General features: G+C 43.2%; 2 protein-coding genes across 5 annotated transcripts in view; both read left to right on the top strand.

Moving 5' to 3' along the window:
* Nucleotides 1-9,988, top strand: part of LOC106602948 (high mobility group protein B3) — a 48,324-nt gene extending 38,336 nt beyond the window's left edge. For all 3 annotated transcript variants that reach the window (XM_014195994.3, XM_082974416.1, XM_082974415.1), the window contains 3 exons: nucleotides 7,151-7,296; nucleotides 8,750-8,924; nucleotides 9,131-9,988. In XM_014195994.3, the coding sequence (XP_014051469.3) occupies nucleotides 7,151-7,296; nucleotides 8,750-8,924; nucleotides 9,131-9,265 (456 nt within the window). In that variant the 3' untranslated portion in view covers nucleotides 9,266-9,988. The remainder of the gene's footprint in view (nucleotides 1-7,150; nucleotides 7,297-8,749; nucleotides 8,925-9,130) is intronic.
* A 458-nt stretch (nucleotides 9,989-10,446) lies between these two features.
* LOC106602947 (mitochondrial ornithine transporter 1) lies at nucleotides 10,447-14,997 on the top strand. 2 transcript variants are annotated; one of them, XM_014195988.3, is made up of 7 exons: nucleotides 10,447-10,665; nucleotides 10,944-11,202; nucleotides 11,388-11,528; nucleotides 11,788-11,960; nucleotides 12,094-12,252; nucleotides 12,711-12,857; nucleotides 14,360-14,997. In XM_014195988.3, the coding sequence occupies exons 1-6, from the start codon at nucleotides 10,593-10,595 to the stop codon at nucleotides 12,833-12,835; spliced, it is 930 nt and encodes a 309-aa protein (XP_014051463.1). In that variant the 5' UTR covers nucleotides 10,447-10,592; the 3' UTR covers nucleotides 12,836-12,857; nucleotides 14,360-14,997. The 2 variants fall into 2 exon arrangements, with proteins under 2 accessions (XP_014051463.1, XP_014051464.1); XM_014195989.3 differs by lacking the exon at nucleotides 14,360-14,997 and adding an exon at nucleotides 13,000-13,204.
* The last annotated feature ends 7,934 nt before the right edge of the window (nucleotides 14,998-22,931 follow it).

The raw sequence follows: 22,931 nt of genomic DNA, 5'->3' as shown, positions 1-22,931 counted from the left end.
TTCATCAAGCTGCCCACTCAAGAAAAAGCTTCAAACTGTAACCAGTGCCTGCAACCTGGTTCAGGTTATCAGTCAACCTACCAGGGTAGTTACAAACAGCACAGGAAAGAAATCATCAACATGTATTGATCACATCTTTACTAATGCTGCAGAAATGTACTTGAAAGCAGTATCCATTGGATGTAGTGATCACAATATAGTAGCCAAATCAAGGAACACCAAAGTTCCAAAGGCTGGGCCTAATATAGTGTATAAGAGGTCATACAAGAAGTTTTGTAGTGATTCCTATGTTATTGATGTAAAGAATCTGTTGGTCTGTAATGAGGAGCAAACAGACACTGCACTTGACACATTTATGAAATTGCTTATTCCAGTTGCTAATAAGCATGCACCATTTCAGAAAATGACAACAAAAAAACTGTTAAATCCCTTAGGATTGATGAGGAACTGAAAAATGGTATGGTTGAGAGGGATGAGGCAAAAGGAATGGCAAATCGGGCTGCACAACCGATTGGCAAACATATTGAGAAATCATGTGACTGAAACGAAGAAACTACACTATGAAACAAAGATCAATGAAATAGAGAATGATAGTAAAAAGCTTTGGAGCACCTTAAATGAAATATTGGGAAAAAGGAAAACTCGGCTCCATCATTATTTGAATCAGATGGCTCATTCATCACAAAACCAACTACTTTGCTAATTTTGCCAATTAAAAAAATCATTAAACTTAGGCATGACATGCCAGCAACAAATGCTGACACTACACATCCAAGTATATCTGACCAAATTATGAAAGACAAGTATTGTCATTTTAAATTCCATGAAGTTAGCGTAGAAGAGGTGATAAAATTGTGTATCAACAATGACAACTTGGATGGAAAATTACCGAGGACAATAGTGGATGATATTGCCACTCCTATTTGCCATATTTTCAATTTAAGCCTACTAGAATTTGTGTGCCCCCAGGCTTGGAGGGAAGCAAAAGTCAATCCACTACCTAAGAATAGTAAAGCCCCTTTTACTGGCTCAAATAGCTGACTAATTAGCCTGTTACCAACCCTTAGGTAACTTTTGGGGAAAAATTGTGTTTGACCAGATACAATCTAGATACTGTTTTACAATAAACAAATTGACAACAAACTTTTTAAGCATGCTTATAGAGAAGGACATTCAACAAGCACAGCACTTACACAAATGCCTGAGAGAAATTGATGATAAGATTGTGGGGGCTGTTTTGTTAGACTTCAGTGCGGCTTTAGACATTATCGATCATAGTCTGCTGCTGGAAAAACGTATGTGTAATGGCTTTACACCCCCTGCTATATTGTGGATAAAGAGTTACTTGTAACAGAACACAGAGGGTGTTCTTTAATGGAAGCCTCTCCAACATAATCCAAGTAGAATAAGGAATTCCCCAGGGCAGCTGTCTAGGCCCATTTACTTTTTAAATCTTTACTAATGAATTGCCACTGACTTTGAGTAAAGCCAGAGTGTCTATGTATGCGGCTGACTCAACACTATACATGTCAGCTACTACAGCGACTGAAATGACTGCAACACTTGCCACCCACTCTTTGTTAAGGAATAAGTTAGTCCTAAATATTTCTAAAACTAAAAGCATTGTATTTGGGACAAATCATTTACTAAACCTCAACTAAATATTGTAATAAATAATGTGGAAATTGAGCAAGTTGAGGTGACTAAACTGCTTGGAGTAACACTAGATTGTAAACTGTCATGGTCAAAACATAATGATACAACAGTAGCTAGGATGGGGAGAAATCTGTCAAAAATAAAGCACTGCTCTGCATTCTTAACAGCACTATCAACAAGGCAGGTCCTACAGGCCCTAGTTTTGTCGCACCTTAACTACTGTTCAGTCGTGTGGTCCGGTGCCACAAATAAGGACTTAGGAAAACTGCAATTGGTTCAGAACAGGGCAGCACGGCTAGCCCTTGTATGTACACAGATAGCTAATATGAATAATATGCATGTCTGTCTCTCCTGGCTCAAAGTGGAGGGGAGATTGACTTCATCACTACTTGTATTTAAGAGAGGTATGGACATGTTAAATGCACCGAGCTGTCTGTTTGATCTACTGGCGTACAGCTCGGACACCCATGCATACCCCACAAGACATACCACGAGGTCTCTTCAGTCCCCAAGTCCAGAACAGACTATGGAAGGCGCACAGTACTACATAGAGCCATGACTACATGGAACTCTATTTCACATCAATTAGCTTGTGCAAGCAGTAAAATTAGATTTTAAAAATAAAACGGATGAAAAAAACACCTTATGGAACAGCGGGGACTATGAAGCATCTCAAAGATGCATACACACACACACATGGATTTTGTACTGTAGATTTGTGGAGCAGGGGCCTGAGGACACACAGTGTGTTGGGAAATCTGTGAATGCCTTGGCAGCAGCTAATGGGGATCCATAATAAATACAAATACGGATAATTCCTTCGAATCTGACATGCACTGTCAACTGTGGGAACTGTGTGTGCCTTTCCAAATCATGTCCATTCAATAGAATTTACCACAGGTGGACTCCAATCAAGTTGTAGAAACGTCTCAAGGATGATGGTTCCATTGAAACAGGATCTGAGCTCAATTTCGAGTCTCATAGCAAAGGGTATGAATACTTATTTACATAAGGTATTTTTATATTTAATACATTTGCAAATGTTTCAAAAAATCTGTTTTCGGTTTGTCATTGTGGGGTATTGTGAGTAGATTTGCTTATTTATTTAGTACATTTTAGAATAAGGCTGTAACGTGGAAAAGGGTGAGGGGTCTGAGTACATTCTGAACGCACTGTATAGTATACTTTGACCTTGGTGCTGCTTCCTCATTCTGAGCAAAGCTATCCACGAACCAGACACCTTATTTCCAGTCTCGTAATTTGTCCTCGATATTATGTACAGTTAAAGTCAGTTTACATACACCTTAGCCAAATACATTTAAACTCACAATTCCTGACATTTAATCCTAGTATAAAATCCCTGTCTTAGGTTAGTTAGGATCACCACTTTATATTAAGAATGTGAAATGTCAGAATAATAGTAGCGAGAATGATTTATTTCAGATTTGATTTCTTTCATCACATTCCCAGTGGGTCAGAAGTTTACATACACTCAATTAGTATTTGGTAGCATTGCCTTTAAATTATTTAACTTGGGTCAAACATTTCGGGTAGCCTTCCACAAGCTTCCCACAATAAGTTGGGTGAAGTTTGGCCCATTCCTCCTGACAGAGCTGGTGTAACTGAGTCAGGTTTGTAGGCCTCCTTGCTCGCACACGCTTTTTCAGTTCTGCCCGCAAATGTTCTATGGGATTGAGGTCAGGGCTTTGTGATGGCTACTCCAATACCGTGACTTTATTGTCCTTAAGCCATTTTGCCACAACTTAGGAAGTATGCTTGGGGTCATTGTCCGTTTGGATGACCCATTTGCGACCAAGCTTTAACTTCCTGACTGATGTCTTGAGATGTTGCTTCAATATATCCACATTATTTTCCACCCTCATGATGCCATCTATTTTGTGAAGTGCACCAGTCCATCCTGCAGCAAAGCACCCCCACAACATGATGCTGCCACCCCCATGCTTCATGGTTGGGGTGGTGTTCTTCGGCTTGCAAGCTTCCCCCTTTTTCCTCCAAACATAATGATGGTCATTATGGCCAAACAGTTATAGTTTTGTTTCATCAGACCAGAGGACATTTCTCCAAAAAGTACGATCTTTGTCCCCATGTGCAGTTGCAAACCGTAGTCTGGCTTTTTTATGGCAGTTTTGGAGCAGTGGCTTCTTCCTTGCTGAGAGGCCTTTCAGGTTATGTCGATATAGGACTCGTTTTACTGTGGATATAGATACTTTTGTACCGGTTTCCTCCAGCATCTTTACAAGGTCCTTTGCTGTTGTTCTGGGATTGATTTGCACTTTTCGCACCAAAGTACGTTCATCTCTAGGAGACAGAACGCGTCTCCTTTCTGAGCGGTATGACGACTGCGTGGTCCCATGGTGTTTATACTTGCAGACTATTGTTTGTACAGATGAACGTGGTACCTTCAGCCATTTGGGAATTGCTCCCAGGGATGAACCAGACTTGTGGAGGTCTACCATTTTTTTTTCTTAGGTCTTGGCGGATTTCTTTTGATTTTCCCATGATGTCAAGCAAAGAGGCACTGAGTTTGAAGGTAGGCCTTGAAATACATCCATAGGTACACCTCCAATTGACTCAAATTATGTCAATTAGCCTATCAGAAGCTTCTAAAGCCATTCCATTTTCTGGAATTTTCCAAGCTGTTGAAAGGCACAGTCAACTTAATGTATGTAAACTTCTGACCCACTGGAATTGTGATACAGTGAAATAATATGTCTGCAAACAATTGTTGGGAAAATGACGACTGTCATGCACAAAGTAGATGTCCTAACCGACTTGCCAAAACTATAGTATGTTAACAAGAAATTTGTGGAGTGGTTGAAAAACAAGTTTTAATGACTCCAACCTAAGTGGATGTAAACTTCCGACTTCAACTGTATAAACCTATGTACTTTATCGTTTCCTGTAAGTAAAATATACTACTAACGGTCAGTCAGTGGTTTTACTATACTGAACAAAAATATAAATACAACATGTAAAGTGTGGGTCCTGTGTTTCATGAGCTGAAATAAAAGATCCCAGACATTTTCCATACACACAAAAAGCTTATTTCTCTCAAATGTTGTGGTGAAATTTGTTTATATCCCTGTCAGTGAGCATTTCTCCTTTGCAGTTGTGGCATATCAATAAGCTGATTAAACAGCATGATCATTGCACAGGTGCACCTTGCGCTGGGGATAATAAGGCCACTCTAAAATGTGCAGTTTTGTCACAACACAATGACACAGATGTTTTGAGGGAGCATGCAGTTGGTATGCTGACTGCAGGAATGTCCACCAGAGTTGTTGCCAGAAAATGTAATATTCATTTCTCTACCATAAGCTGCCTCCAACATTGTTTTAGAGAATTTGGCAGTACGTCCAACCGGCTTCACAACCACAGACCAGGTGTAACCACGCCAGCCCAGGACCTCCACATCTGGCTTCTTCACCTGCGGAATCATCTGAGACCAGCCACCCAGACAGCTGATGAAACTGAGGAGTGTTTCTGTCTGTAATAAAGCCCTTTTGTGGGGAAAAACTCATTCTGATTGACTGGGCATGGCTCCCAAGTGGGTTGGCCAATGCCCACCCATGTGAAATCCATAGATTAGGGCCTAATACATTTATTTCAATTGACTGATTTCATTACATGAACTCAGTAAAATCGTTGAAATTGTTGTATGTTGCGTTTTATATTTCTGTTCGGTATATTTGATCGTTTTGTAAAGTTTGTTGTGCGGCAAGTCACGCTGCTTAGCTAGGGGGGAAAAAAGGAGGAATTCACTGGCTTTTTGGTTTTGAAATTTATTTTGTAGCTCCTGTCTCTTATTTAATTTCTGTGTGTGTCGTCATTCTTTTGGTATTCTTGGGATATTTAGAAACATTTTATTTTTCACCGTTGGTTGTCGTAAGGTCAGTAGCCTCATGGTGGTGGTTCTTTTGAAGTGGAGGACTGCTGCTCATTGTTACTCAGGGGAGGTTTAGTGAATGCATTGCACTTTGTTTCTAGCTACACATTCTAGTTAAATGAATAGTTTTAAGCTGTGGATAGGCCAGTGTGTGCTCTTGTACTGGGTAATGAGTGAATGTGTTCAATGTATTTCCACATGTTTGTGATGGATGATGTACACTACATGGCCACAAGTAGGTGGACACCCCTTCAAATGAGTGGATTCGGCTATTTAAGCCACAAACAGGTGTATAAAATTGAGCACACCGCCATGCAATCTCCATAGACAGACATTTACAGTAGAATTGCCTTACTGAAGAGCTCAGTGACTTTCAATGTGGCACAGTCATAGGATTCCACCTTTCTAACAAGTCTGTTAGTCAAATTTCTGCCCTGGTAGAGTTGCCCCGTCAACTGTAAGGGCTGTTATTGTGAAGTGGAAACGTCTAGGCGCTACAATGGCTCAGCCGCGAAGTGGTAGGTCACAAGTTCCTCGGTTGCAACACTCCCTACCGAGTTCCAAACTCTGGAAGCAACATCAGCACAATAACTGTTTGTCAGGAGCTTCATGAAATTGGTTTCCATGGCCAGCAGCCGCACGCAAGCCTAAGAGCGCAATGCCAAGTGTCGGCTGGAGTGGTGTAAAACTCGCCACCATTGGACTCTGCAGCAGTGGAAATGCGTTCTTTGGAGTGATGGATCACGCTTCACCATCTGGCAGTCCTACGGATGAATCTGGGTTTGGTGGATGCCAGGACAACACTACCTGCCCAAATGCAGTGCCAACTGTAAAGTTTGGTGGAGGAGGAATAATGGTTTGTGGCTGTTTTTCATGGTTCGGGCTAGGCCCCTTAGTTCCAGTGAAGGGAAATCTTAAGGCTACAGCATACAATTACATTTTAGACGATTCTGTACTTGCAACTTTGTGGCAACAGTTTGGGGAAGGCCCTTTCCTATTTCAGCATGACAATGCCTTTGCACAAAGTGAGGTCCATACAGAAATGGTTTGTCGAGATCGGTGTGGAATAACTTGACTAGCCGGCAGAGCCCTGATCTCAACCCCATCGATCACCTTTGGGATGAATTGGAACGCCGACTGCAAGCCTGAAATTATAATTTTTGATACCAACAGAAATACAAAACAGATTTTTCGATGCTCAATCAATTCTGAGCGACGCTGTCCACAACCCAGACACCTTTTTCCCAGTCTCATATATATATATATATATATATATATATTCTCTTGTTTTACAGGATACTATTATCTGTTGACCTAGTCCTAAGCCGGGACCTGTTTCACCTAGCATCACCAACACACGCACTACAAATCATTTATTCAAATTGGTCATGGATGTGTGTTTTGGCGGTGGATGAGAATACAATGTATTTTCTTGAATAAACTGGCACACAGTTTCCTACTTTGATTTTAGGAGCAGCATGGACAGTTGAATAAACCTTTTCAGATGTCGTCATGATAAATGTTTTCAATGAAATACACCATCTTAACATTTTATTTGGCACACTTTTTTTTTTTTTTTTTTTGCAGACCATGTCTCCAAAGGAGAAGTCAAAGTTTGAGGACCAGGCGATGCAGGACAAAGCTCGCTATGATTCGGAAATGATGAGCTATGGTCCTCCTGGGAAGAGGGGCAAGAAGGCGAAGAAGGATCCTAGTGCTCCAAAGAGACCTCCGTATGTCTATTCCTAAAATACTGTAATCATCTATGCGTAACTCAATATTAGGAAGGTGTTCCTAATGCTTGGTATTCTCAGTGTATATTGGTTTATGCTGATTTATTATAGACAATTCCAGAGTCGGCCTTATGTTTTTGCGGGCCCTAAGTGCGAGATTTGGTACGGGGGCCCCCCACCTCACGAGGTAAACATTTTAGTGGTCCCCTCTTGACAGCGGAGAGGAATTTCAGTTTTAAAGTTAAGTTCATGGCAAAATGCGTAGAATTGCAGGGAGTGGAGAGAATTTGGCTGTTTTTAAAACTACACTGAACAAAGATATATAAATGTAAAGTGCTAGTCTCATGTTTCATGAGCTGAAATAAAAGATCCCAGAAATGTTCCATACGTACAAAGCTTATTTCTCAAAAATGTTTTGCACAAATTTGTTTACATCCCTGTCAGTGAGCATTTAATATTTTGACAAAATAATCCATCCACCTGACAGGTGTGGCATATCAAGAAGCTGATTAAACAGCGTGATCATTAAACAGAGGCACCTTGTGCTGGGGATAATAAGGCCACTCTAAAATGTGCTGTTTTGCCACATAACACACTGCCACAGATGACTCAACTTTTGAGGGAGCGTGCAATTGGCATGCTGACTGCAGGAATGTCCACCAGAACTGTTGCCAGAAAATTCAATATTAATTTCTTTACCATAAGCTGCCTCCAACGTCATTTTAGAGAATTTGGCAGTACGTCCAACTGGCCTCACAACCGCAGAACACGTGTAACCACGTCTGCCCAGGACCTCTACATCTGTCTGCTTCACCGGCGGGATTGTTGTTGTTGGGGGGGGGGGGGGGGGGTGGATTTCTGTCTTTAATAAAGCTGTTTTGTGGGGGAAAACTCATTCTGATTGGCTTGGCCTGGCTCCCAAGTGGGTGGGCCTATTTTTTTCCTTCATAATATTTTCATGCATTTCTACAAATTTTGCCATGGGCTGGAGAGAAGTTTTGAAGCTAATTTCCTGTAATTCTACACATTTTGCCTCATGTCATGTTCATATGATATCTGAGTGAGAGTACCTAACAAAATCAATGGGGGCCCCCTGGAGGTCAGGGCCCCTGGACACATGCCCTGTTTGCCTGGTCAGTAATTACTACAAGGTGTAGATAGCTGGCTTGACTAACTTACTAATACAAACCCATTTTTAGCTGACATTAACTACTTGAGTGACTGACATTACATGAGATACTGCTGATGCGCTACCATATTTCAAAATTGCACCTTGTGTATTACACTAACTCAGCAAAATTGTGAATTTGGGTTGGGGGCCCCCTAGCGGCTGGGGCCTTAAGCGACCGCTTATGTCACTTATGCCCAGGACCGGCCCTGGAAAATTCAAAGTATGATACATTTTTGAAGTCCTGCAACCATCAGTAACGACTGCATTCCTTCTCTTATACAGATCAGGGTTCTTTGTTTTCTGTGCTGAGCAGCGCCCCAAGATCAAAGCCCAACACCCAAGCTTTGGCATTGGAGATGTGGCCAAGAAGCTTGGAGAGATGTGGAACAATTTGACAGACTCCAATAAGCAGCCATATCTTGCCAAAGCCAACAAACTCAAGGAAAAATACAAAAAGGTAACGCCAATGGGTACTCCTTATTTGTCTCAAAGGAAATGTAATTGAATGGGATTTTTACCACTGTAAGTGGTCTGACTGTTGTGTCAGACCCTATATGCATGGAATCACTGGCTAAATATTACAAAACCTGTGATTTTTTTTTTTTTTCTCCAAGGGATTGAAAATGTGACTTATTTAAGACACCTTTTGCTTACTGTTTCTAGGATGTGGCAGATTACAAAGGAGGAAAAGGAAAACCGGGCGGGGCAGGAGCCTCTAAATCGAAGAAGGCTGAAGACGACGAAGACGATGATGAGGAAGATGACGAGGAAGATGACGAGGAAGATGAGGATGACTAATAGAAAAGGGTATTGTGGTTTGTTAAGACACTGGCCATTTAGATGTGAGCACACACATCTGTAGGTTTCACCTAGTTCACCTGTCCCAGAAGAAAACGAAATCAAATTGGTTTTGAAACTGGTTTCTCACTGCAGTTTCTTTCTGGCTGTCATTTTGAGTCTTTAACACTTTGCTCTCCAGTGTTTTTCCTGATCCCTTTTGCTTTTTTTTCAGTTGAACAAACCTATTCACAGTGATAGCATAAGGGTTCATACCCTATACAATACTTGTATGGTGATGTGTATGCTACTATATGGTTATTGAAATAGATTCAGATTTTATTTTTCTATTTGACAGGGATCCACATTTCATGGAATTGTACGTTTGTGTTTGAGGGAATTGTATGTGTATCTAGACACAAAATCCATAGACTTGAGGTAGATGTCCAGTCTGACAATCAGGTATTCAGGTAACATTGTCCGTGGCCTATTATGCCAACCACCTGTGTGTTTGAGGCAGGACATTTCACTGTGTTATGGCTGAAAGGAATGATGATGAAATGGGTCCTATGTTTTTTGGTGTTGTTCATTTGGATAAGTGGAATGACATTTTAGATGTTAACATTTCTCCATCTCTTGACCAATGGTGACAATACATCTGTTGGACAAGGTGGGAGTTTTTCTTTGCACCTGCACAATTTGTTTTGTATGCCTCTGATCTAAAAATAAATAATTACGTTTTTACGTTCTGTGTGGATCCAAATTGATTCATTCCCTCTATGGAAATGACCGTTTTTTGTATTTTTGTGGCCTTTCTTTAGCGGTAAATGTATTAAACTTTATGCAACATTGTAGTATTTTGATTTTACATTTTAACATTTAGCAGATGCTCTTATCCATAGCAACTTGCACTACTGTTGTGACAGGCATGCATATCTTAGTAGCAACTTTTAAAACTCATTATTACACTTAATAAGAAAATGTCACAATTCTGAGAATTAAAAAATGTAGCTGCTCAGAAGTATTCTTATCTTTAAGAAATTGTATGCTTTGGGCCCTGAAAGTGCTCCCTGGAAAGCCACTATCCGCAATTGATTGAGTCCTGGATTTAATCTTCAAGGTTAATAATTCATTTTTTAAATAGCTCCTCCCATTGAGTTTCGAGACTATAATCTGCAACCCACCTTTCCCCACATGCACTACACCAAATACGCTGCACAATGTAGTTGAACACGTTCCTCTTTTGTAGGTTATTTATTATCCAACAAAAAGTTTGCCCGAAAAGTCAAAAGGTTTCATCATATCCGATTCGTATCAGTGAACGTGCATCACTGACTCTCCGGACACAATGGGCGTGGAGGAGGAATGTGCATTACATCCCATGACCGACGCAATCATAAACCTCACTGCTGGGGCAGCAGGCAAGTAAAACTTTTTTTTTTTTTTAAATCTTTAATTACTTCAATTACCTAGCATCACAAACGTTTCCATAGGTTTAAGCCTTGATGACTCTTGACTGACACACGTAGAACACAAGGTTGTTTTGTTGTCCAGTGGAAACATCTAGTGAAGGATAAAGCTGAACAGGATGGCTGTCATTCAGAAAATGTTAACTTTTTAACCATGAACATGAAAAAAAGAGTGGAAGAAAAGGTTGAGGTCCTTCATGGTGACCCTGGAAATCTCTCCTCTCACATAGGGGGTGTTGCGTGTGTGCTGAGTGGTCAGCCCTTCGACACGGTCAAGGTGAAGATGCAGACGTTCCCCAGCCTGTACCGTGGCTTCCTGGACTGTTCCCTGAAGACATACCGCCACAACGGGCTTCGGGGGCTCTACCAGGGAAGTGTGCCTGCTTTACTGGCCAACGTGGCAGAGAACGCTGTGCTCTTCGCCTGCTACGGGACCTGCCAGCAGCTCACCAGGAGAGTCTTTGGGCTGGAGAAAGGGTCTCACCTCAGGTTGAGGCAACAGAGGATCTCTGTCTTAGCATTCTCATCTCATCCCTCTCCCCATTCACCATGTGTCTGGCTGAGTGCTTAAAAAACATGCAAAGTGGTCTCTTCATCTGTTATTGTGTTTTGCTGCTGTTTCTCTTTGCTCTCCTGTAATCTCTCGCTCGTTGTCTATAACGTCTTTGTCACAGTGACCTGCAGAATGCCCTGTCTGGGTCCCTGGCGTCTGTCTTCTCCTCGCTGGTTTTGTGTCCCACAGAGCTGGTGAAGTGTCGCATGCAGGCCGTGCATGAGATGAGCATGGTGGGAAAGACCTCCCTTGCGTCACACATGTAAGCATCACAACTCTTCTGTGGACAGTACAACTGGATCATGTTGTCATTGTGGTTCAACACAAATAGTATACGTGGGTGGCAGGTCATCTCTTATTGCTTATCTTTCAGAAACACGTGTTAGTTGGTGAATGAAATATGTCTCAGGAAACCATATTACCTTAGGGTTCTACTCCAAAGCACATTATGCATAACTAAGACGTTGTGTGATGTGATAATAGATGATGTGTTTGGCTGTATTCTGGTGCTCTCCTCGCAGTTCCACCTGGTCGGTGGTGAGGGACATATTGAAGACAGATGGTCCTCAAGGCCTCTTCCAGGGAATGACCAGCACCTGGCTCAGAGAGGTGCCTGGATACTTCCTCTTCTTTGGGGGCTATGAGATCTGCAGATCCCTCTTTACAAAGCCTGGCCAGTCCAAGGATGAGTTGGGTGAGTCCATTCCTTACGACTCCAATGAAGGGATTCAACTTCTCATTTAGCTATTCAGCAAACTCCAGATTAGATAAGATGTCGACGGTATAGCTTTACTCAACTGATTTGATTTGTTTTCTGTCTTTGATAGATGCTGTCCCGCTGTTAATCAGTGGAGGAGTTGGTGGGGCCGCCTTTTGGTTGGCAGTGTACCCCATTGATTCAGTCAAATCCAGAATCCAGGTTCTATCGATGTCAGGCAAGCAGGCTGGGTTTATCAGAACACTGCTCTGTATCATGAGGACAGAAGGTGAGAGCATACCACATTATTTTTCATAATCTGATTCTATTCCCCCTTCTAACTGCGGGCGTTCTGTCAATCTCAAATGTGTTCATCGATAAACTTCTGATTGCGTTATTTGCCCTATCATTTGCTTATTTACTCATGTTGGCAGCTTTCTTTTCGAGGTAACAGAAATGAATGAACTCACTAGCTCACAGAAGATTAGGATTGTCCCTCATAGTGCAGGCTCGTAATAATGGCTGGAACGGAGTGAATGGAATGGCATCAAGCACATTTGATGTACTTGATACCGTTCTTCGTATTCCGCTCCAGCCGTCACCATGAGGCCGTCGTCCCCAATTAAGGTGCCACCAATCTCCTGTGGTGCCTCGGCTTTTGTAGTTTGAGCTCCTTTAGGTTTCACATGTACAGGCTGTTATGCGTCCACGCATGATGTGCTTGATGATGTATTGTCCCTGTTCCAGGGGTTCCTGCTCTGTATTGTGGTCTAACCCCTACCGTCCTGCGGGCCTTCCCCTCCAACGGAGCTCTATTCCTGGCTTATGAGTGGACCAGAAGAACCCTCATCAACCACACATCTACAGCCTGAGTTTGTAGGGCTGGAGCAAGAGGTTTGTGAATTCAAATTCCCCGACATTCATCAACATCTACAGTATAAACCTGAATACTGAAAGTTGAAAAATAAAACGACATTCAGAATTTGTGGTAACCTCTGATCTTGTTTTGAACATGTTTTCTATGCTGGGTCAATAGGTTTAATGTCCAGCTACAGAACCTGATGAGTCAGTATTCAATCAATGGACTCCATGCAATCCAACAACATTCCACCCACTTCCCGAGACATGCATCACACTATTTTAGACAGGATGTGTTGTCAACTAGTGGAACGCAATTATAAAAAAAAATGTCCATGTATTTACTGTATATATGTGTACATAAAAGCCTTTCATATTTTCTATTTTATTGAACCTTTATTTAATCAGGCAAGTCCGTTAAGAACAAAATCTTATTTACAATGACGGCCTACCCAGGCCAAACCCTAACCCGGACAACGCTGGGCCAATTGTGCGCCGCCCTGTGGGACTCCCTATTACGGCCGGTTGTGATACAGTCTGCATTTGAACCAGGGTCTGTAGTGGCGCCTCTAGCACTGAGATGCAGTGCCTTAGACTGTTACGCCACTCAGGATGTGACTACACCACTGATCAACAACATTGTTTTTTTGTTATGTTTGTTATTTTTCTACATGAGATATACACACGGGGAACAAAACATTCAAGAACACCTGCTCTTTCCATGACACACACTGACCAGGTGGATTCAAGTGAGAGCTATGATCCCTTATTGGCGTCACTTGTTAAAGGGGAGGAGACAGGTTAAGGAAGGATTTTTAAGCCTTGAGACAATTGCGACGTGAATTGTGTACGTGTTCCATTCAGAGGCTGAATGGACAAGACAAAAAATGTAAGCGCCTTTGAACGGGGTATGGTAGAAGGTGCCAGGCGCAATGGTTTGTGTCAAGACCTGCAACGCTGCTGTGTTTTTCACACTCAACAGTTTCCCATGTGTACCAGGAATGGTCCACCACCCAAAGGACATCCAGCCAACTTGGCAACTGTGGGATTGGGAAGCGTTGGCGTCAGCATGGGCCAGCATCCTGGCCCATGTTGACGCTTTCAACACCGAAGTCCATGCCCCAACGAATTGAGGCTGTTCTGAGCAGTGGAGGCTGTTGAGGGGAGAACGGCTCATAATAACGGGATGGCATCAAACACCTGGAAACCGTGTGTTAGATTTTTATTGATACCATTCCACTGATTCCGATCCAGTGGAATGGGGGGGGGGGGGGTGCAACCCAATATTAGGAAGGTGTTTCCTAATGTTTGGTGTACTTAGTGAATATTACAGTCAAGTCAAGTATTATGCCTTCTTTATCATGACGGAGAAGCTACTGTATGTATGATATGGACAACAATGTGTTCTTTTGAACATCTGAATCTAATCCAAACTTTAAGTAACGAGATGTTAGGTAATGGGAACACTGGATTGAATTTCTTTTTAAGGTGACTGTTCAAATTCTTCAAACTTTTCCAAGCTTTTTTTTTTCTCCTAGGTCAGCAGACGAACTGGTCGTCTGATATTTTCTTTGCTGTCAGTGTGAAAGCGGGGTATCCTACGAAGCAGGTTTGAGGAGTTAGCGAGGGAGCTTTGGTCAACTCTGAGTTCATCTCGGGATAACCGGTCATACGAAAGTGGCTCACCTTTTAGCCAGGTACATTTCTATGGCAACGAAACCTAACTCAGGTTAACCTGAGTTAGCCTCTGGGGCAGGCTAACTCATGGCTAACTCCACTTACCTTGAATGAAGTGACTGAGCCGCGAGTTGAGGACCAATGAAATCAGATTCCCATCCCCTTCATTTGAGGAAGATGACTGATTAAATATTTTATTAATCAAATGTTTGAAAAAGGAAAGCGCACACTGCTCTTGATAGTATCACTGATCTTTAACAAGCTTACATGAGCTTTAATAAGCTTATTAAAGATCAGTGATAGTCTCCGGTTTCCTTTTTCATTCATCTTGTTCATCTGTTGCCACGCACCTGCAAAAAGATTGCTCAGATGTGCGAGTGCCTTTTTGAATATTAATCAAATGTTTGTTTTGTGTAAAAAAAAAACATAACGTACACGTTTGATGTCAGAATGCATTTTAAACTTTTGTATGACTTAATAAAGCAAATATTGATAGGAAGGTGCTTGTGCATTGATAAGAACACCAAAGATGGCGTTAACAATAAGTAATAAAATAAAGATGGCACTTCGAAAAGCCTATTTCACACCATAGCCTGCTGAATTGCAAGACAACTTTTTATTTAATTTTCGACACAAACGAAAAAGCGGCTAGATACATTTTTCAGCATTGTCTCAATAAAGGCTTTGGCGTTTGACTAGCCATGTGCGACATGCACATGCAGTTACAAGCCTGCTAAAGTTAAGAGGCAGGCGGACGAGCAATATTCACTGTCGCAGTAGGCCTACGGATGATGCCTGAGCTGGAATTAGAAGCTAACTGAAGTTGGTTAGCTTTAGAAAACTCTGAGTAGATATAGCTTGCTTCGTACAACACCCATTTCGACATGTCATCATTTACCTCAGCGCATTCAAAGTACAGTGGGTTCACATCAACTGTCCACCAAGTTTCAACTTTGGGATAGATCAAATACAATACTCTTACACTGTAGTAAGAAAGCATGTTTGTTTCACTCAGTAAACACAGTTTTGTTGAGCATGTGAATATATACTAAACAAAAATATAAACGCAACAGTTCATATAAGGAAATCAGTCAATTGAAATAAATAAGACCCTAATATATAGATTTCACGACTGGGCAGGGGAGCAGGCCCAGCCAATCACCATTTTCTCACCACAAAAGATGATCCCGCAGGTGAAGAAGCCAGATGTGGAGGTCCTGGGCAGGCGTGGTTACACGTGGGCTGCGGGTGTGAGGCCAGTTGGACGTACTGCAAAATTCTCTAAAATGAAGTTGGAGGTGGCTTATGGTAGAGAAATTAACATTGAATTCTCTGGCAACAGCTCTGGTGGACATTCCTGTCGTAATCATGACACTTGCAAACTCCCTCAAAACTTGAGACATCTGTGGCATTGTGTTGTGTGACAAAACAGAACATTTTAGAGTGGCTTTTTATTGTTCCCGAGCACAAGGTGCACTGTGTAATGATCATGCTGTTTAATCAGCTTCTTGATATGCCACACCTGTCAGGTGGATGGATTATCTTGACAAAGGCTAACATGCTCACTAACAGGGATGTAAACAAATTTGTGCACAACGTTTTAGGAAAAAAAAGCATTTAGTGCATGTGGAAAATTCCAGCTCATGAAACATGGGACCAACACTTCACATGTTGCATTTATATTTTTGTTCAGTGCGTAAGGTTGTTAATGTAGATGTAGAGCACAACGGTTCCACCAGAGGGAGCTCGCACTCTCTCTCTCTCTCTCTCTCTCTCTCTCTCTCTCTCTCCTCTCTCTCTCTCTCTCTCTCTCTCTCTCCTCTCTCTCTCTCTCTCTCTCTCTCCTCTCTCTCTCTCTCTCTCTCTCTCCCAGCAAAAGGGGATGCATTAGCCCATCCTTTGCACAGCGTTCACTGCTATAGCCCCCTCCCCCCCCCCCCCCCCCGAGAAGCTCCCATTTATTTGACCACGACATAAAAGAAAATCAATTCAATGAAAAGGAGATGTCAGTGTGATACTGCAGTATTATCTGCCCTGTTCTCTCATCTGGGTACAGAGTTGATGAAGTATACTATTATTATTATTATAAAATGTTGACATAAAATGTCGGTTTTGATGATGCATATAATGTTTTTACCCTGATGTCACCTTACAGAGTCCAGACCTTCATCAGTCATTGGTACTGTCTATGAGACTTTGACCACTTGGCAAAAGCACTGTACATTACATACCGTCACTGTTAGACAGCTAATACACCTAGTCGCCTATTGACTGTTTACATGTAAGAAAGGATTTTACAGAGGCGGCGTCAAGACAATTGATTTATCTGCCTCTTCGTAGAAAAGAAGCCTGGCTTTGCTGCTATTTACCATCATATGCCTGCATCGTACTGTACAATACACTAACAGGAACTAGTGTATAGTTTCGTTCCCTTTAAACAGTAATGTCTTGATGCTGAAAGTAAAGGAGAGCCACCTGGAGGTTTACTCAGAATGTTTGTTGTATAACCAGGGCAGGTGTAGTATCACATCAATATCCAATGACAATGTCAGCCAGACGACATTGGAGGATTTAGAGAAGTTGCAGTAGTAATTGCGAAGGAGACTGAGGCCCACAATAAAATATGATATACAGGAAGGTCCATAATTATTGGCACCCTTAATAAAGATGAGCAAAAAATATTAAAATAATGAATACAAATACTGAGCTATATTGTAGGTTCAAAGAAATTGGAAAATTATATTGTTTTATACTTATACAATTGCCCAGAGAAAGAGATTTAGTTTAACAAGTAATACAAAATATCAAAAAAAAGGTATGGGTCAAAATTATTAGCACCCCTGTTTTCAATACTTTAGCACCCTCCCCTTGCGAGGATAATGACACTGAACCTTTAAAAAAAAATGTTTTATGAGATTAGAGAACACGTTGGGAGGGATCTTAGACCAGTCCTCCATACAGAATCTTTCCAGATCCTTGATATCCTTCATCTGCTCTTATGGACGGCCCTCTTTGATTCAAACCACAGGTTTTCAATGGGCTTCAAGTCCGGAGACTGAGATGGCCATTGCAAAATGACGATTTTGTGCTCAATTAACCATTTCTTTGTGGATTTTGATTATCGCTTGGTGTTATTGTCCTGCTGGAAGATCCACTTTCGGCTAAGCCTCCGTTCAAAGGCAACCAGGTTTTTGTCTAAAATATCCTGGTACTGGGTAAAGTTCATGATGCCGTTGACCTTAACAAGGGCCCCTGGACCAGTGGAATCAAAATGCCCATAACATCAAAGATCCACCACCATATTTTACAGTAGGTATGAGGCACTTTTCTGCATATGCTTCAGTTTTTAAACACCAAAGCCACCACTGGTGTGTGTGGCAAAGAGCTCTGTTTTCATGCCATATGACCATAGCACCGGTTCCAATCCAAGTGCCACCTCCAGGTGGTGGTATGGTCAGATGACATGAAAATAGAGCACTTTGGCCATGCACACCAGTGGTTAGGAGGCTTTCCCTAGAGTGTCCGGCCATCTAGGCAGCCTATAGCCAAAGGTCAGAGCCATGCTTCAGTCTGCACAACACCGCCGGTCTGCTACAGTCCTGGAGAAACTGATGAATTATGGAGTGTATTGCATAAGCAAGATGTCATGTACATTCTCTATGTTGCAGGGAGAAGGTCCTCAAACAGACAGGGGGACAGGAATAGCTTCGTGGAGATTTCCCTTCTTCATGTCAAGTAAGTCGTTTGACCACATGAAGAGGGAGAAAGCTGACAGAAAGGCTTCAGTTTTTGTAAACATTGGGATGCTTCATTTCTAATTTATAGCCGAGTATAAATGCCAATGCATTTTTATACAGGCCTTTAACTGGCTGTAACAATGCCATGTATACACAATAACAAAGACAAGGTGGACGCCATCCCTGTAATTATTCCTGATCGTACAGTAAAATTGTTAATTAGTACTTGACAATCAACTTCATAAAGATGGGACACAGAACTTTTATTTTGCTCTTTAAACCACAGATGTGGTTTATTCCCAAGGCCTTTTCTACTTACCGCATTAAAATTACATCTTTAATCCAGGACCACGTCAACTAATGGGCTCTCTCCTACTCCTTTGTTCCTCCATACTGTACTGTATATGTCAGATATGGGTTCTTTTGTGCCCCAGCGCTATTTCAGGCAAGTTTCACAATGAACAAGACTTGTAAAAATGTATGAAAATGCCTTTTAAAAGTCTCTCTTCAAAAATAGGCCTCTTGTGTAAATGCTCACCGGGGAGTAAGGGTGGGGCCAGTGGCCTGTCGTTTCTACGTTGTTGGTCGTACACCTGCCGTTGTCGGGTCGCCTTCCCCACCTTCTCATAGGTCTCCAGGAGGACCTCTTGATGACGCTGCAGCCACTGGTCCGTGGATCCACCTGTCTGGGAAGATTTGACTCCAAGAGTACATTCAATAGGCAATCGTGCATGTCTACCAAATATTAGGAAGTGTGGGGTGTACCCGGTTTACCTGTGGACTGTATTGTTGTTGGCTTGAAGAATAGCTGGTAACTGTTCTTCCCAATGGGCCCGCCCTTCTTCACTCCATGTGTTTAATAGAGTCAACAGCGTCTGGTTCATTCTTTCACAAGCCCCATTACCCTGTGGCCAGCATGGGCTGGTTCTGGTTTCGGTACAACCATACAATGCACACAGCTGTTTGACCACTGCAGACTCAAAAGTTGCCCCTCGGTCGCTGTGAAGATGCTTGGGGCAACCAAAGATTTGGAAGAAGTGTTTCCATAGTACTCGAGCTGTGGTGTGGGTCGTCTGGTCCTTTGTGGGCAATGCCCATGTGTACCTGGAAAACACATCAACCATCACAAGTAAGTAAATGCATTGGCTGGGCGACCCAGGGAGACGTAATCAATGGCCACCATTTCCATTGGGGCACTAGTTGACACTGGAAGCATTGGTGCATGGGTAAAGGGCACAGGTTTACTCACCACACATTGTTGACATGGAGCAGTCTATATTAAATATCTGCTCTAATTTTTGGCCAGAAGAAACCTCTGCTGTAGGGCAGATAGGGTCTTCTCTGCCCCCATGTGTTGTAGTGGTTCGTGGAAGTGTTTCCATAACTTTTGCCGTTTCCCCTCAGGGACAACTATCTGGATGTGATGCTCCCTCGTCCGTTCTTCTTGCATCTGTCTGACTATCACCCTCTCTTGTTTTTTGATCAGGTTCCTGTCTTTGAGCAGGTAAAGTTTTAGTTGGCTGGGGCGGTGCTTGCAGTGCTGGCTTGCCCTGGTCTAACAGTGATCCCATTTTTCTTGTCGGCCTGTTGCCAAACACTCCAAGGCCATGTATTTGGGGGGTCCCCCTCTACTGAAGTCCCTCCAACAAACTGGGACGGGGGTGTCTCTTCGCCTCCTCCTTGTTCTAAAAGTCCTTCTGCTGAAGTCCCTCCAATCAACTGGGTCTGGGGTGTCATTTCACCTCCTTGCTCTGGAAGCCTAGAGAGGACATCGGCGTTGATGTTGTGGGCTCCTGGACGGTACTCGATGTTGAACTGTTAGTTTGCCAACTGTGCGGCCCAGCGCTGCTTGACTGCCCCGAGGTTGGCTGTATGCAGATGGACAAGCGGGTTATTGTCAGTGTACACAGTGAAATTGGAGCCCCACAGGTAATGTTTAAACATCTCTGTTACCACCCATTTCAGTCCCAGCAGTTCCAACTTGAAGGAGCTGTAGTTTTGCTAATTTCACTCAGTTGTGATCAGGCTTCGGCTGCCGTACATGATGACCCTTTCCAGTCCATCCTTCACTTTAGACAACACAACCCCCAGCCCCCCGGAAGCTTGCATCTACATAGGGCTGGAAAGGGAGAGAAAAGTCAGCATATGCCATGACAGGATGTTGCGAAAGGTTACTTTGAAGGTATCAAAAGCAGTCTGACACTCTAGTGACCACTGTACCTGGACACTGGTTTTTCGTGAGCTGGACCACTGGTCCTTGAATAGCCTATTGAGAGGTAAAGCAATCATGGAGAACTTGGGGATAAATCACAGATAATACCCCACAAAGACCAGAAACGATTTTACCTGAGTCACTGTGGTAGGGGTAACCCATTCCTTTACTGCTTCGACCTTACCAGGGTCTGCCGTGACCCCCTGGGTACCCACAATGTGCCCATGGTAAGTGACCTGCCTCTGGAACAGGTGACACTTCAATGGGTTGTAGAGGCACTCAGAGGCGCTCAAACACTTCTTCCAAGTAGGCCAGGTGGGTTTTGAAGTCTGGGGAAGAGACAATAATATTGTCAAAGGTAGAAAAGGTAGCAATGGTAACAATGATTCTCCTACCTGGTTCCCCAGACACCTTTTCATCAGTCTCTGCAATGTGGCTGGCACGTTACACAGCCCGAACGGCATCCGCTCAAAATTCAAACAGTGGTGAAAGCAGTCTTTTCCCAGTCTCCGGGTTCCCCCTCCACTTGCCAGTAGCAACTGGTGATGTCAAGAGTGGAGTACCAGGCAGCTTTTTCAGGGTGGTTAAGGACTCCTCGATCCAGGGCAGGGTGTAGGCAACTTTGTAAGTCATTGCGTTGCACTTTCTGTAGTCAACACAGAAACGCCATGTACCATTCTTCTTCTTGACCAGGACAATAGGTGCAGCCCAAGGGCTAGTGCTCTCACACACCACTCCTCCATCCAGCATCTGCTTCAAAAGGCTGCACAGTTCCTGGTAGAGTGCTGGGGGTTGGGCTGGAACCATGCTCTGCTGGGTGGGGCAGTGCCTGTATGGCCAAAGTCGTCTTCGTGACATGAAAACACCTGGGCCTGTTCTGCAGGTCTGAGAGTTGTTCAGCTTAAGCTGGGGTCAAGTCCTTCCCTTACAGGACATCTGCTGGCAGCATGTCTACTAACACAGCTACTTCTGGGGTAGCACTGGTCACTTCCACCTCTATAGTCTGGGGCCCTTTTGGGTTAAGGGTGATGTCTTTTTCCCCTCTGATCTCCTGTGGATTGATGGAATGGATGGTAGCCAAGGGCTGAGGGAGCTCAACAGGATATGGGTTAACATTCTGTACTCTCACCAGGCATTGGTTTCAAATCAAATCAAATTTATTTTTATATAGCCCTTCGTACATCAGCTGATATTCTCAAAGTGCTGTACAGAAACCCAGCCTAAAACCCCAAACAGCAAGCAAAGCATGTGAAAGAAGCACGGTGGCTAGGAAAAACTCCCTAGGAAAAACTCCCTAGAAAGGCCAAAAACCTAGGAAGAAACCTAGAGAGGAACCAGGCTATGAGGGGTGGCCAGTCCTCTTCTGGCTGTGCAGGGTGGATATTATAACAGAACATAGTCAAGATGTTAAAATGTTAAAATGTTCATAAATGACCAGCATGGTCAAATAATAATAATCATAGTAGTTGTCGAGGGTGCAACAAGCACGTCCGGTGAACAGGTCAGGGTTCCATGGCCGCAGGCAGAACAGTTGAAACTGGAGCAGCAGCACGGCCAGGTGGACTGGGGACAGCAAGGAGTCATCATACCAGGTAGTCCTGAGGCATGGTCCTAGGGCTCAGGTCCTCCGAGAGAAAAACAGAAAGAGAGAAAGAGAGAATTAGAGAGAGCATATTTAAATACACACAGGACACCGGATAAGACAAGAGAAATACTCCAGATGTAACAGACTGACCCTAGCCCCCCGACACATAAACTACTGCAGCATAAATACTGGAGGCTGAGACAGGAGGGATCAGAAGACACTGTGGCCCCATCCGATGATACCCCCGGACAGGGCCAAACAGGCAGGATATAACCCCACCCACTTTGCCAAAGCACAGCCCCCACACCACTAGAGGGATGTCTCCAACCACCAACTTACCGTCCTAAGACAAGGCCGAGTATAGCCCACAACGATCTCCGCCATGGCACAACCCAATATGAACCAAGGCCAGAGAGATCTTCCATCCCTTCCACTAGAACACAGAATGGTTGTATCACAGAGGGGCCACATATCTCAGTCCATACCACCATCTTGAGGACTAGTGATTGCAGCCGGTGGCGGACAGTGCGGCGTACTCCCTCCCCTCGTTCTGCCACTTGGAGTTTGTTGCAGGGGGTGAAGGCTTTGTCTCACTCCTTCCAGGTCTCTGGTCTCATGACGGTCTAAAACTGAACATGTTGAATGGGAGTCGCTCCAAAGAGCTCTCGCCAGCAGGCGGTTATCGCATTCATTCCTAGCACATTCATTCTTAGTCATCTTGTACCAGGATCACTCCCCGCTTGAGTGCCTTCACTCCTCCTACCTCAAAATAAAAGACTGCGTACCCCACATATGGACAGCCCCATTAGCAGCCTTCAAAGTCAACCAGTCGATGTCCTCTGTAATACCATTTCTGGTTTTGGATCCACTTCTGAATGAAAGATTCACTGAACAGTGGT

Source organism: Salmo salar, chromosome 04 (genome assembly GCF_965601325.2).
Source record: "Salmo salar chromosome 04, fSalSal1, whole genome shotgun sequence".
Taxonomy (NCBI): Eukaryota; Metazoa; Chordata; class Actinopteri; order Salmoniformes; family Salmonidae; genus Salmo; species Salmo salar.
Note: the sequence above shows the minus strand (reverse complement) of the source record. Positions and strands in the feature narration are given on the sequence as shown.

Excerpts from the sequence above, each read along its gene's own strand:
- LOC106602947 (XM_014195988.3), top strand. The coding sequence starts at position 10,593 with ATGGGCGTGGAGGAGGAATGTGCATTACATCCCATGACCGACGCAATC. Across the intron at positions 11,203-11,387 it reads GAGAAAGGGTCTCACCTCAG|TGACCTGCAGAATGCCCTGT; the intron begins GTTGAGGCAACA and ends TCTTTGTCACAG. Across the intron at positions 12,253-12,710 it reads CTGTATCATGAGGACAGAAG|GGGTTCCTGCTCTGTATTGT; the intron begins GTGAGAGCATAC and ends TCCCTGTTCCAG.